At 47.3% G+C, this 15,454-nt stretch overlaps 1 protein-coding gene across 23 annotated transcripts in view; it reads right to left on the bottom strand.

Annotated features, from left to right (window-relative positions):
• CACNA1C (calcium voltage-gated channel subunit alpha1 C) overlaps positions 1 to 15,454 on the bottom strand; it is a 761,926-nt gene that overhangs the window by 67,219 nt on the left and 679,253 nt on the right. For 9 of the 23 annotated variants that reach the window (XM_040463040.1, XM_040463021.1, XM_040463029.1 and 6 more), the window contains one exon: positions 344 to 427. In XM_040463040.1, the coding sequence (XP_040318974.1) occupies positions 344 to 427 (84 nt within the window). Of the gene's footprint in view, positions 1 to 343; positions 428 to 986; positions 1,071 to 15,454 lie in introns of all 23 variants that reach the window. The other 14 variants (XM_040463019.1, XM_040463027.1, XM_040463023.1 and 11 more) reach the window with 3 other exon arrangements.

The following is a 15,454-nucleotide window of genomic DNA, read 5'->3' as shown; positions in this document are numbered from 1 at the left end:
AAGTTGTAAATACCCCTTTGCTCTGGCACTCTCTGTTTCCCATAGCTGCATCCTCCTATACAGTGTGAGTCATGCCAGGCTGATTGTAAAGGGAGAGAGAAAAGATGCAGCAATCGAAAAAGGAAAGGGGAGGCCTAACTCGTTCCAAAAGTTAAAAAAAATCAAAATAAAGCAACAGGAAAAAAATCCTTTAAACCAACTTAAACAAACAAATAAAATAAACAAAATGAAAATAAGGAGGTGGGGAGGAGAAAATAAAATGAAGGAAAAAAAATGAACCGGGGAACGACAAATGAGTGTTAGAACAGGCACGGACAGTCAGGTACAGACGCCATGTACTTACGTTTACCTCGGTGATTGCTATATCAACAATGCTACCCACAACAATCAAGGCGTCAAATGTATTCCATGCATCACAGAAATAGTGCTGCATGGGGCAGAAAAGCCGAGGAAAAGAGAGAGAAAGAAGAGAAAAAAAAAAACCAACAACAAAGGAGAAAAACAAAACAAAAAGGAAGAGGAAAAAATGAAAAAAAAAAAAAAGCATGAAAGAAAGGAGAGAAGAGAAAAAAATGAGAAAAGAAAGAGGTTACGTGGGCATATTAAATACTCTCTTACCACTCTACAGTTCTGGCGGCTCAAACCTGGGCAACCTGGTTCTCACAGGGCGGAGAGGGCTGACAAAAGCTGGGTTAGTTCAAAGATTTCCCCTGTGCCTGCCCCTTCGCTCAGCTCCGGGCTCCTGGGCCCAGCACAGTGGGGCAGAGCTGGGACAAACAGAAAAAAAGGAGGAGAAGCTCCCACTTTTTTTCCCCCATAGACGACGGCAGGTTCAATAAAAAGCATGACTGGAGGGGGGTAAAAACAGGAAATTAAAAAACCAAAAAAATAAAAGGAGGTAAAGAGAGAGAGAGTGACAGAAAGGGAAACAGAGGAGGCAGAGGAGGAAGAAGGAGGCTTCCTGGGGAGGGCAGAGTCATACTCACATTAGTTTCACTGAGAATGACGTCAATTATGCTGCCAATTACGATGAGGAAGTCAAAAACATTCCAGGGATCACTAAAGTAACCCTACATAAGGGAGGGGCAGGCAGGATGGGGATTAAAAAGGAATATTAGACAGACAAGAACAGAGCAACATCACCATCAGAATCACCGTCCAGGCACCTGAGTGTTGCTGCTGGAGTTGTGAGGGCCCTTATCTGTGGCCAGGAGCCCAAGAGGGAAGCAGGTGGCTGGGAAGTGGCTGATCCAACCTTCCTGCCCCACCCTCCCATGGTCACAAGGCCTCCCTTCCTCCAGGTCCATCCCACATAACCACCCTCCTGCACAAAGGCTCTTTCTGTTTCCCACAGGGGGTAGGAATAGACATGGGGGCAGGCAATGGGAGTTGCAATGGCACAGGGACATGGTTGGACTCAGTCCCTGCTCAGCGTTTCCTATGCCCCCACTTCTTCTCCATTAGAAGGGCCTGTCTGCAGGCAGGGAGGGACACAGATGGAGGCAGGAAGGACATAGGTGTGTGATCCCCTTGAGGTGATTGGACTGTGGTCCTGTGGATGATTTGGGAATTCCAAAGGCCCTGAAAACCACAGCAGTGTGGTCCAGAAGGGTGGCCAGGTCATCTGGGCTCAGCAGTGACTCATGTAAAGCTCAGCAATAACTAGAGGACTGCCTCATAAAAACAATACCTCTAATAAGCTGGACTCTATGCAGCTAGAATCAGGGTCATCCCTGTTCCAGCACTGGACATGCCCTGGTCTTTCCAGGGACAGCTCTGTTCTGGCACAGGTTTTACTAACTGAAAGGAGACAGAGTCCAGGTCAGTCTTCTAGTTCAGTAATGTCAGATAGAGCCCTAGACAGTGCTTTCAGGGGTATCTCCTATGCACCTCCCCCAGCTTCCTCTCCTAACACCATCAGTTTGATATAGAGTCCCATTGAAATGCAAATGCCACCCAAAGTGAATGAAATTATCAAAGCCTGAGAACTGGATTGATAGGGGTGGTCTGGGTAGAGGGAATGGGGATGCAGGCTTCACAAGAAGGGACTGGAGGCAGTGTTGCCACGGAAGGGAGATTATGGCACAGAGTGGGAGGACTAGTGTCCAGACTTCACCACTTCACCCTGTGTTCATGGATTTCATTGGTGTTCCACCATATTTGGAGAAGGGGAAGAGATGATTTTGAAAGACTATTTTGAGGTCTTGGATGATGAGTCAACCCAAGGATAGGCTGTCTCAGATATCCTAGAGGATTCCAGGAGTCCTGGGAGTGTGGACTCTTTACAGAGAAGACAGGTGTCTTGGGTCTGGACCACCTGCCTCTCTGAGAGGTGGAGGAGTCTAGAGAGCACTGCTTTGTGGTCACATGGGGTATATGTGCACAGTTCAGGCAACCCCAGGAACAGGACAGTCACATTATCCAGGGGTGGAAAGGAAAGGACCTAGTACTAAAGATATTTATCTTCTTAAAAAAAGGACATTACATTTGCTTCTTCAGTTTTTCAAGGAATGTTCTGCAAAGGGGACAAGACAGGGCTGGGCCACATTTGTTCAGCAGGACCAGCATTTTCCTATTCTCTGAGACACTAGCTGGGGCCTCGAGGTTGCTGGTGGCAAACTCTAGAGGTTGGGGAGTGGGTATGAAAGCATTAAGGGTCCTCTGAGAGTTTCCCAGACCTCTTTCCCCAGTTCTCTTGAAGGCTGCCAACTCTCCCTTTTAATATGTTACTCACAAGAGCCAAGAGTCTGTTCCTCCATCGTCCTGGCTCTATCCAGCTCCCTTAACTTCCCCACTTCCCGGCCATGCCCTCTTTCCAGAGGGATCGCAAGACATGCTGTCCTAGGGCTGTTATTCTTAGTGTGGGAGGTCAGGTCACAGGGAAAGGGGCCTCTCAGTTCCCAGGCATTTCTGCCAAAAGAAAACAGAAACGCCAGTGCGGAGACTTTGGACAGCTAGACTGGAGAAGCAGAGGTTGGCCAGGGCGTGGGTTAGGTGAGGGTCAGCTGGAAAACATGGCTTTCTTGTTGGCTTCCCAAAATAGTTTCTGAATATACGAGAGCCTTTGAGGCAGAGGGAGACTGTTCTCTTCTATTTAAGTCACATGTTATGAGCAGGAAATAACTAATTCCCTCCCAGGTTCTTAGATATAATTCACAGGGCAAAGGGAGAAAATGGATTTTGAAAGAAGGGAGGTAAAGAGTGAAGACCCCAAATGATATAAATATATATGTGTTTTAGACTTTGGAAAACACTGGGAGAGTCTCTCTAGGTGGAAATACCATCTCTTTGGGGAGAGATATTTCAGAAGGGAAGGAGAGGTGGGGTTGAGGAAGAAAAAGGAGAGAAACAGGAACCAGAGCAGAGTCCAGGAATATTCAGCATCTAGCCTAGAAAACGTGGTAACAAAACATTATTTGGGTGTGGGGACAAGAGGAGAGATAGGAAGGGGGAAGGCTCAGCATTCAGGAAAGGAAGAGGAGTTGGAGCCTTCTCATTCACCAGAGACCTGAAACAAAATGGGTGAGCCGGCCTGGTCTGCAATGCCTCTGAGAGAGGAGAAAAGGGAAGGAAGGCAGAGAGTAGGGCAAAGGCCAGGATAAACATACAGGTTAGTCACCTGGTGAGCACCAGGGGAAGGACTGACACCTAAAGGGACCCTGCCAACTATCCAGTTGGGCAACACTCATTACCCTTTCTCTAGGGTTTCTCTGTGTACATGCAGACAGAGGGAAAACACACACCAGCCCATTCCTCCTTGACCATGGCCCTCTCCCAACCTTTCATGGCTGGCTTCCATTGGTTGGACTCTCTTGAGATGAATGCCTCGTGCCTCATCCTTGCCATCACCAGGCTGTGCTACTGAGGCTTTTCATTGACTCCTCTGTCCCTGGCAAGATACCTGGTAGGCCCAGTGCCAGGGCCTCCAATGGGGGCAGAGACCGACCAGTTGCCTTATTGCCAAGGGCTCCCGTGGACTCTTCCCGAGGAGATTTACACACAGCTAGAATGCATGGGTGAGGGAGCATGTTTGGGGGTGGGTGGGTGGCAGGATCCCTTTAAGAGACAGATTTTCACCCTGACTCGTCCATACACCCACCTTCCCACTCCTCTATCCCATAAGCCCATCAATTCTCTAAGCTGGACCATGAAGACAGTTTCAGACCCAGTTTTCAGGTTTCTGTTTCCTTGGTCCACCTCCTCCCTGCCCACCCCCCCCCCCACCCCGCAACAGTCCTTCCTCCCACCTGTTCCAAACCCATCCCCAGAAACAAGGTGATCTCCTCCATTTAGACACCTGGCCAAATCCCTATGTGGGCAGGGCCTGGAGGAATATTTTTTCCCCTGCACACTCTGGAGTGTAAGAGCTTAGTATTCTCTCTCTCTCTCTCTCTCTCTCTCACACACACACACACACACACACACTGTTTAGCCCACCACCTTATTTGCTGGAAACCACAGGTAATACAGATTTTGCGGGTGTAATGGAAGAAGGAGGGTGGGAAAAATCGTAGACTTTTTCTCTTATCAAATCAGTTTAACCTGGAGCCAAGCTGTACCTGTGACTCCTTCCTTCCCTGGTGATGAAGTCCCAAAGGGTAGGGTAGAAGTCAAGGTTAGGAAGAGCGTTTTCCTTGCTCTCCTTGAAATGGCGAACCAAACCTCTTAATGTCCAGCTCCTCAGAGACAAGCAGGGTTGATCACCCAGAAGGGATGGTGTTTGGGGCGCTAGAAGGCTTTCCCTTGGCTTCCTTAAATCCTGCAGATGTAGTGGGTTTTCCCCTTTCAAATCCCAGGCTTTGGGGATTAGTTTGGAAGATGGGCCTCTCCTCTGGCCTTCCTGGGGCTGGTCTCATGTGTATCCACTCAGGCTGCCAAGCGGCCACCCCTGTGATGTTGCTTATACTCTCGGCATCACCTGTTTTCCTGAGTGCTGTTGGACCCCTGCTCACCGGCTGAGGTGGACTGACAACATGTAGACCAACCTGATTCTAGCTTTAGCAAATCATTGTTGGAAAGGAAAAGTTGCTGCAAAACACCACATTGTGCATTTTGAGTACACAAGAATTGTGGATTTCCTTCCCTTTTGGATAATCTGTGCCCTGATTCACCTCCATCAGTGAAGTTTCCAAGTCGAAAGAGCGCATGGTCTCTGGAGGTAGGTTGTTGGCTCAAATTCTACTTCTGACACTTTACTAGTCGGGTAATCTTGAGCAGATAAATTCACCTCTCTGCGCCTCAGTTTCCCCATGTGTAAAAGGGGAAAACTATAGGGTGATAGTGGGGATTAAGTGAGGCAATGCTTGTAAAGCATTTAGACCTGTGCCTGGCCTAAAGTAAGCTCTAAATGAACATGGATGACTGTCAGGATTAACTTGAGCTCATCTACCTCTCTCCTCATTAAGCAGGATTCACAAGTTCACTTTTGGGTGTGGGACTGAGTAGAAGGGAAGGCAAAGCGCAGGTGTGTGGAAGAAGTGGGGAAGAAGTAGAAGGTTCTAGGATAGTGAGCTTACCTTTTGTCTGCATCTAGGGCCTTTTCTGCCTACCTTGAGTCATGAGTGAGTACTTTGACTGTCTTTTGAGACTCTTGAAAGAAATCTGGCTAGTACCATTTGGAGATTGATGACAGTTTGTGAGTTGTCATGGCTCAATTTTGTTCGACTCAAGGTCATGTAGACAGTTAACTGCCAGGTTCTTAGAAACCACTATCTGTGTTGGCGGAGACCCAGGCCCTTGTTCTTTTGCCTAGAAGGCTGGGAGGAGAGGATGGGCTGCCACGTGGGTCTGTTTTCTGCCTCTGATCCCGGAGAGCAGGGCTGCTACAGAGAGGTTATAGGCATGTGCATTTGCCCTTGAATTCTAGATTCTTAGCTCCTTCCCTGCCCAGAGCCGAGGTCTCCTCTGTGATCTCAGGGGCAATAAAAGCTAACAGGTTGGTGGTGAGAAGGTATCACAAGAAAATCTGGGATTATGTTGTGTCTTCTTAGGGATTTTGAGGTAATGATGATTTTGCTGCCATCATTTTTTTCCCCCTCTTCTCTATTCCTGCCTGCCCACCTTCAAATCTACTTCTGATGGTAAAGCAAAGAAACACAGAGGAGGTGATGAGGAAACTTTCCTAGCCCCGATGCGGAAGCTGACCTGGACTTTCAGTCTGTCTGGGGGTGTTTACTTCCAGAGACACTAGAGCCCCAGAGAGTGTTGCCAGGCACAGTGTCCACATGGGAGACCTGAGCTGAGATTAGCAGTGGAGGTGCTGGAATTGAGACAGAGAAAGGCCAGGGAAGGAAGAGTGTCAGAGGGAGGGAGAGCCCAGCTGGCAGGAGGCAGAGATGGCAGAGAAGCAAAGGAACTGCAGGAATCAGGTGAGAAGCAAAAGGTGAGAAGGGCATGGATGGGGAAGGTCATGAAAGGTAGATGGCAGAGGCAGAGGGAAGGATGAAAAGAGGTGTGAGAGAGGAAAAGCCATACGGATAGTGGGAAGGGGGGAAGAAGGAGAGAGGAAAGGAGAAAGAGGGGGAGTGGAGGGGAGCGTGAGAGGTGGCAGGCAGGATGCACAGTGCCCAGAGGTGGACTGCGGTCTCTGGCAGCTCTGCATCTCAGGGGGGAAGCTGGGAGTCCACATAAAGCTGGAGGAGGGGGGTCAGGCCACCTGCTGGAGGCAGGGCCTAAAATGGAAGGGAGAGGCCAACCATGGTTCATCCTCCCCCAGGGGAAGGGGGTCCCTGAAAGAGAACGAGAGCCCCTGCTTGAGTGAACAAGCATTTAAGAGAAGGTACATGAGGCAGGGAGCTGAGCAGAGGTGCTGGTGTGGTGGGGGGAGGTGCCCAGGTCCTTGGCAGCACTGGTCTCTCCTGGGTTTTGGGACATGGGACTGAGGCACGGGTGGGGGTGGGGGGAGAGCGAATGAGCCAGGGAGAGGCGCTGAATGCAGCTGGCAGCACCACAGCCGTGGGGAGAGTTGATCTCACAGAGTATCAGGGAGCAAAATGGTAACTGACACCAAGCAGAGATAATATGAATTGTATTATGTTAGGATGTCATTTAGACATAACAGTAATCATGGAGATTAGTGGTGTCTAAAGGCGAAGTGGTAACTGGAGCACGCAGCTGCTCCAGGCACCTGGCAGCCTGGGAGGCAGTAAGGATTCTGCCTTCTTCTGTCAGCTCCTACCCTGTGGTGTGTTCATTCAGAGGCTCCTGGAGGCTCACACTGTACAGATAACTGGAGACAGTGGACACAAGGGGAGGAGCCAGCAGGGGGCTGGGGTTAGGGACTGGGTCCTTGGCCCTGGGGAGAGGAGACCCGAGGTGGGTGGTGTGACAGGGCTGTCCTTGAAGTTGTTGGAGGAACTGGACACTTTGAACTGGAAATCTTCTCCATGTTTTTTTTTTTTAAATTAAGTTTTTTTCATCCCCAGGAATGTTTCAAAGGCCTTCTTTCATTTATTTATCTTAGGAGCACACAATGAGCACTTACTAGGTGCCTTACTAGGTGCCACAAGATTGAATAGATCTGACACTTGCACTCTTCCCCCCGGGAGCAGATGAAAAACTGGGGGTTATTGACTAAGTTCCTTTTGGGGACCACAGAAAGCTCTTTCTGTGCCTCAGCATGCACCTGGGTGGGCTGCAGGATCCCAGTAGCTTCCTGCTACTACTGAGCTGCTTTCTGCCCAGGTCTCCTCCAGGACCAAGGTGCTGGATGGATGTGTCCCCATGGCGGGGACAGGCCGGGCAGGCACATTGCAATGTATGCAGGCAACCTGCAGTTCAAATAAACACCACAGACATGCTCCGAAGGACAAGGGAAGGCAGAGAACAGGTAGTGTTGGGAGTGGGTGAACGAGGAGACTGAACTTGGACCTTGACAGCCCTCTGTGGTCTGCCTGCCTTGAGTCCTCTCTCCAACCCAGCTGGGAAGACACTCCAAACCCAGATCGGACAGGTCTCCTCCTTGTCCTTCCTGGCCTAATGGGCTGACCCCTGCTTAGTAAAGGGGTAGGGGTGACCAAAGCGCAATTGTGAGAGGCAGCACCTGTGCCCACTTTAGTGCATGAAACGTGAACTGAATGAGCTAATGCCCTGTTTCCAGAGATGAACCTTGAGTTGTGCAGGCAGGTTCCCATAGCCTCTGCCTCCTCCTCTGTCAAACAGGAGCAATCACTATGCAGCCCTCACAGGCTCTGTGAGGACAGCCTCAGTTCACACGGGACGTGTTCAATGCCTACTGGTTGCAGTGTTGCTGCGAGGACCCCTCTACTGCTGCAGTCTGAGCAGTCAGTAGGGTGGCCTTGCCCATGGCCTTCCTGCACTGCCCCCTCTCCTATAGTAGCAGCTGGGAGCATCGGCAGAGCCTCAGACCTGGTGGGGCAGGTCTGAGGATCCCTCTTCCCCTCCCAGACTCAGGGTGTTCTGGTTTCTTTCTCAGTGTCAGGGCTGGAGAAGCGAACCACAGCGTACTTTCCACAGGGCTTCTCTACACAGTGTGAATAATTTCCCACATTAAATAATTAAATGTAATAGCTAATACCACCCTTCCCACACAAAGGCTTTATGCAAGTCATGTAATTATTTTTTATCATTCATAGTGACTTTTAAGCTCTCAAGCGCCAGGCAGGAAAGAAACCTGTCACAATGTTGCAACAATATGCAAATCCCCCCGGTACTAGAGCCACGGTGGGGAGGCCCCTCCCTGACAAAGCCCATTTGTGGCTGTCTGCATGCATTGTTTGGCATCAGGTACCCTGTGGACATCCCACAAATAAATAATAATCAGGCTGCTAAGAAACAGGCAGGAGCTACGCCCTACCCAGCGGGTACCTCTTGACTCTGCTGAAGTCTGCTGCCAGGGGCTCAGGGAGTTGTTACGTGGTCCCTCCTTGCTGCCTCCCTTCCTTCTCTTTCCGTTTCTACTCCTTTGAATGAGACTTACATATGTGGGGAGTTTCTGGGTTGAGGGGGTTCCCCTGCTGGTGGGAGACCCTGGTTTCTTAATAATTTGGATAAACAGGTTTCAAATATTTCGAGAATTAAATAAGAGGCTGAATGAAGTCCTACCTTAGCTTAGGGCAGTAGTTCTCACTATGGGGTGTGCACTGTCCTCTAGGGTGTTTGGGAATCTGTGGGAGCACCCCTAAGACTCGGGGGGTGAAACTGGTATTTTGTAATGGGGGTGGGTAGACCAAGGATGCTAAATGTCCTGCTATGCATGGGACAGTTCTGCCTAATGAACTGTGGTGTGTCCTGTATGACTTTTGGGAGACATGTAGGGTGCCACATGCAAATAAGGACCGTCAGTTATAACTTATCTTAAGTTTTTATTCTAAGGTCTCATATCTCTGCTCTTTCCTTGACTTCTACTTTTTGTGTGGAATGAATGCTACTAAATACAGACTTTCCCCACTGCATTAAAATTCAGGGATTTTATATATATGTGTGTATATATATGCATATAATATAAAATCTATGTACATAAATATTACATTACATTTAATATATAAATATTACCTTATGTGTATAGATGTGAATTTTGTGTACATAAAGATTTATGTTTCCTCTGATTTTCTTTAAGAAGAATTAAGGAGGTATCACAAAGTGTTACAAAAAGAGAACTTTGGTTCAAAAAGGATAGAAGACAGCTAATCTAAAAGGATGTCTAAGTTTCTATACAACTTTTAAAAGAAAATATTGCTTACTCTTGGAGCTTTTACAGTTGAATTTTCCAGGTTGGTGAGGGAATAGAAAGTCATTCAGTCCAAGAGTCATTCATACTTCTATATCTACATTGAACCTTGGCCATTAACCAGCCACTGAGGAGCTGCATCTCAGGGTTTACCCATGGTGTTCCTCAGGTAAGCATTCCCCAAGTGCTTTCACAGGATACACAGGTGAGATCTCCCTTGGGTGGAACTGTCCCTCACACTGCGGGACATCCAACATCGTTGGCCCCACCCACTCAACCCTCAATGTCAGTTTCACCTCCTTGGATCAGTGTGGGGCCCTGCAGATTCCCAAAAGTGTGTTCTGTGGAACAGTTCTGGGAGATGTTAATTAGCATATCAAAAAACCCCAATGAAACAAAAGAAACAAACCAAAAAACAAGGATCCAGTCCCCTAAAAATGTTGCAAGTGTTGATTCTCATAGCCTTTCCTGGGGCTTTAACCTGGGGCAGTCTTGGAGCACATCCTGCATCACAGGCTGAGTCCTACACGAAGAAACCTGTCCCATTACACTGAAGACAGCAGTTCCCTAGTTTAGGTGGCGATGTTAGGTCCTGCTGAATGCCACTCCAGATGGCAGCTCTGTAGGTATTAGCAGCCACTCCTTTGGCTTTCCATCTCTGCTTCCCTCTCTAGCTAGTTCTTGGGAGTGACCTGGGGAGGATGAGAATTGAAGGGGGTTTCCTCATATGGTGTTAGACCTGTCATCGAGGGGTTGGGATCATCTCTGTGAGGAAGGACACAGGGTTCCTCAGTTTTCCCAGGGGATGCTGTCTGTGGACGACAGTTTTGGTTTGCTCTTATTCAGGTGACATTTCCAGAGACTGACAAGTACCAGGTGCTACTGTGTTAGCATCTGGAGGGATATAAAGGTGGGCAAGAGGTAGTCCTGTGAAAAGACTATCCTGACCTTCCTTTGATTCCTCTGCCTCACCCTCACACCTCTTCACCATTGGGCAATGTCACGACTCTGACCACCTCTCTCTGTCCTCCACTGCTGTCACCTGTGCTTCCAGGAACAGACTCCTGCTTTCCCTCTTGGCACATAACAGTGCATTCTTCTTTAAGCAGTCAGCACGCTGACTCAAAAACATGAATCCAATTATATAATTCCTGCTAAGGCCCTGCTCCATGTGGTTTCTGAGGGCAGTCAGGGTAAATCTACACCCCTTACAGATTTTGAAGGGTCTATATCCTCTAACCTTTTCTCTTACTCACTGCTCTCAGTTCCTAAAACAAGCTGAGCTTATCCCTGCCTGCCTCAGGACCTTTGCTCTCACCTCTCCCTCAAATGCTCTTCCGGCCTTTTCAACCTCTGGGCCTCAGTTTAATGGTACCTTCCTGACAACCTTATCTCAAACAGGTGTCTCTTGCCTCAGTCATGCTCCCCTGTGGTGGCCTATTTTGCCCAGCATAGCACTTGCCCTATTCCTTAATGTCTTTGTCTCTGCACTACACTGTGAGCCCTGTGAGATAGTACCATGTCTCAACATCATCACTGAGGTGCTCAATAACCATTTATAGAAAGAAAAGATGGAAAAATCAGTACTAGTAAGTAGAAATGACAGAGGGGCACATTTCAGTTCAATATAAAGAAGGATTCCCAACAGAGCTGCCTGTAGAAATAGGGGATCACTTATGGCAGAAAGGAAGAATGTGTAGAGATTTCTGCATTGATGGAAGATTGATGATCTTAATGGTGTTTTCTTTTTTTTTTTTTTTTAACGTTTATTTATTTTTGAGACAGAGAGAGAGGGAGTGAGGGGGGGGGGGGGGCAGAGAGAGAGGGAGACACAGAATCGGAAGCAGGCTCCAGGCTCCAAGCTGTCAGCACAGAGCCCGATGCGGGGCTCGAACCCACGGACTGCGAGATCGTGACCTGAGTTGAAGTCGGACGCTTAACCGACTGAGCCACCCAGGCGCCCCAATGGTGTTTTCTGATATTACCATTTGGATTCTCTTTTCCTTGTTCTCCAGTTTTGTAATTTGCATCCTGCATGCATGCATTAAACTTTCACTGAATGCCTCTCATGGGACACAGAATTGCATATGAAACAGTTCCTGCCTTCCAGGAATTGGGCAATCTAATTTTTGTCTTCACATCTTGAAAGTCTTCTCATGTCAAGTGCATGTGCATGTACGTGTGCATGTGTGTGTGCACATACATTAATATGTAGGCTATTAGACGTTGTCACCTATCAGGTGACTGTTCCCTCTCCTGAAAGTACCTGTCACTTCAGATTTGGAAGGAAAATCCAGGTGGTCCAGATAAATCCAGGGAAACAAGGGGCCAAGGACAGAATGAGGGAATGAGGGGTATAGGGAGAGAAGGGGCCTCAGAGGAGGTGGAAGGACATGGGAATGGAGTGACTATATCAGTTTACATAGACTTGTTACTTGAGAGTGGCTTGCCTTCATTCTGTCTCTGATTTGCTTATAAGGAAGAACATGAACATTTGCTGAGGACCCACTAGGTACAGAGTGACATCTCTGTTCATGTTTATTGTTTCAATTAGGGTGTAGTGGTTAGGGCTTGGCTTTTGAATCACCTAAACCTGCGTTAAAATCCCCCCAAAACCAACAGCAAAAAACTAGCTCTGCTATCTTGGACACATTACTTAGCTTTTCTCTGACCTTCAGTTTCCTAAATACCATCATACTAGTCTCACAGATTGATTGGGATAGTGAATGGAGAACATCTAATGCAATGTTCTTCTGACACTTAATACATATTACTTCCTTCCTTCCTTGTTCCTGAATGTTACTTAATTTAACATATTGGAATCGATACACAATGGGTTCGTGTGTTTATTCACTGCTTCTTAAGTAGAAACAGGAGTACCAGGCTGGATAGGTTTTCCGGGGATAAATGACATAATGAAATAGGGACTCTGCAAGACCAAAGAGTGAGCCAAAGTCAGGGAGGCCTATTCTTAAAAAGGCGAAGTGAGCAAGGCTATGCTCACCAACCTGCCTCTCGTCACTGTTGTGTCCCTGGAACCAAGCACACTGCTGTGTCGGTGCTCAATACAGTATTTGTTGAGTTGTTGGTGAACTTTAGCCTATTGGGAAACCTGGTCTGAAGTCTAATGGACTGGGAAAAAGAGTAGCTAGTGCCCCAGGGATCACCAGGGACACACCTTATATTCAGCCCACAGTAGCAAGACTAATTCCAGACCACACTCTTCCCACCTTCCTTAGGGTCTTCCTTAGCTCAGGAACCTGGTGGGACAGGACCCACAGGGAAGGAGGCTCAGCACTTGCAGCTGACAAGGACTGGGGAAGTCCAGGGATGAACTGGCCGAGTCAGGAGAAAATCCACACTGTGGGATCCTTGAGCAAAAGACTGCTGTCTTACCCTGTCAAGAGGGCTCCCACCATTATGAGTCAATTTCTGGTAGAAAATTAACAGCTGGAGAACAAGCGGGAGGGTGAGGTAAACCATCTGGCTTTGTGAAGCCAGAGCAGCTGGGCTGAAGAAACTAAGACAGACAGAAGACAGCAGAAGCTGGGAATATTATGGGTAAGAAGCGGTGTCTGGAGCTGTGCTGCCCAATATAGCAGCTGCCGGCCACATTTGGCTATGTAATTTTAAATTAATTATAATAAATATATTTGAAAAACCCATCATCCGCTGTACTAGCCACATTTCAAACATGCAATAGCCACAGGAGGCTATATTACTGACAGTGCATATGGAACATTGCAGAAAGTTCCATTAGATAGAGCTGGTCCAGAGGCCTCACTTCATCCCTTAGATTTGAAATGCCTTTGGACCCTAATTTGTTCTACAACAGGAAAGTCCTGAGGCTTCAGTTGCTCTTATTCAAGAAAGCTGGGGTACCAGGAGGGTCAATGAGGGATTTTCCTTTGGTTCTTTTGACCTCTCTGGACCATTCTGAGGCTAGGAAAGAGCTGAAAGAGGAGGCCAAGGTTTTGATCACAGGATGCTGCCAGGGTCAAATGCCCTTTAGCATCCTCCCCTGGGGGACATACTGAGTGGGCAGCAGCCAAGGGGAAGGTGATACATCTCAGCAACAGCAGATCTGCTTCTTCATCCCTCCATGACCCATGTGAAAGTTTACAGGAAGCAGAGGAGTTAGGAGCCTTTTACTGCGGGGATTCCTACCTTTCTGGGCAACTGACTTCTGTTGAGGAGGACAAGCCTGGAGCCTCTCCTTCTCTCCCCACCTCCTCATTGTGCTTGCTGAGTCATTGTCAACAGTAAATCCCAGGCAGCCACGTGACATCATCACCCCTTCTGGTAAAACCTGTAGCTAACAGTGGAGTATCTGTGACCAGGTTTTTGCCTCTCCCTCCATGGTGATGTCAGAGCTGCCCAAATGGGCTAAAGCCTTGGAACAACCCAGGATTATTCTATCAGCCACCAGGTGGCTGGTGGCTCCCCTTTCACCTGACATTCTTACCTTGGGTAAAGTCCAATCTGAAGTTTTCAATGGGATTGTACTGAATCTATGGGTCAGTTTGAAGAGAAATGACATGTTTATAATATTGAGTTTTTCAACTCATGGACATGATATTTCTCAACTTACTTAGTTGTCTTTAGTTCCTTTCTATGAAATTTTATAGTTTTCTCTGTAGAGATCTTAGACATTTTTGGTTAGATTTATTCCTAGGCATTAGATATTTTTCAGCGCTTATTATAAAGTGTATCTTAAAATTTTTTTCTGTCTTTGCTGATGCATTTCAATTCATTATAGAACAGTGAAGTTATTTAGTTACCTTCAGAAAATTTTAACAAAGACTTTTCCATGCTGACCAACTTGGTCCTGCACAATCAGGTAGGACCCAGGTACCATTCAATGTCTCCAAGTATCTCCTACTCTAGGGAAGGGATTTCCTTTGGTTTGCTATTAGGTGTAGAATCAATACTACTATTACCTACTGCATTCTCTTCAGACATCACCACAGATCTCTGAGGTGGGGGACTGATTGCTCTAAACTGGTTTATATTCACCCATAGTTTTTGGTGTGTTTGGAATAGAGTGTCAACTTAAGGAGTGGGGCAGTTGGATTTAGGGCAGGGATTTACTTGAGTAAATTCAGTTTCCATAGTGTGGTGAGGAGAACAGAAATGAAGAACTTGGCAACATCAATCACCATGAAGACAATGAAAGAACAAAGTAAGAGTACAAAGTGATCCAGCCAACTCTCTGACCAACCAACCAATCACAGACACTGAAAGAACAGAGAAGAAAAGTCAAGCACTGAGAACTTCAGGTAACTTCTCCCTGGTTACAATCGATGCCAGTCTTCTACACCCTTGCTACCTAACTGATCTTTCACACCCAATGCTTATAAGTGCAGACTCATTCATATCATAGATAAATAATCATTATAGTGAAATAAAAGGTGCTGAAGAGAATCTCAGTTAATGGTGAGATATGAAAGCTGTTCTGTATTTCAGGTCACTGTATACGCCACTGGTTCTTGGCTTATAATACCAGGGCTTCAAGTTGTTTCTGGTTTGATTTTATGCCAATTTTGGAGGATGCTTTTCTTGGAGTCTATTCCCTAAATGAAGAACATAGCTTAATGAGAAACTAGGACACCCTGTTCTCTTCAAGTCTCCTTCCAACTGGTCAACCTTCCTTGCATGGCCAGCCAGGTCCAGTGACCCTTACCCCTCTTATTATCAGAAGTCCCTTTTGAGGTATTCACAGAAAATATCCATTTTTCTCTCAATTTACACCACAGTTTGACCCTG

This window comes from Herpailurus yagouaroundi, unplaced genomic scaffold (genome assembly GCF_014898765.1).
Source record: "Herpailurus yagouaroundi ecotype Mexico unplaced genomic scaffold, PumYag 355, whole genome shotgun sequence".
Lineage (NCBI taxonomy): Eukaryota > Metazoa > Chordata > Mammalia > Carnivora > Felidae > Herpailurus > Herpailurus yagouaroundi.
This window is presented reverse-complemented; position numbering and strand designations above follow the sequence as displayed.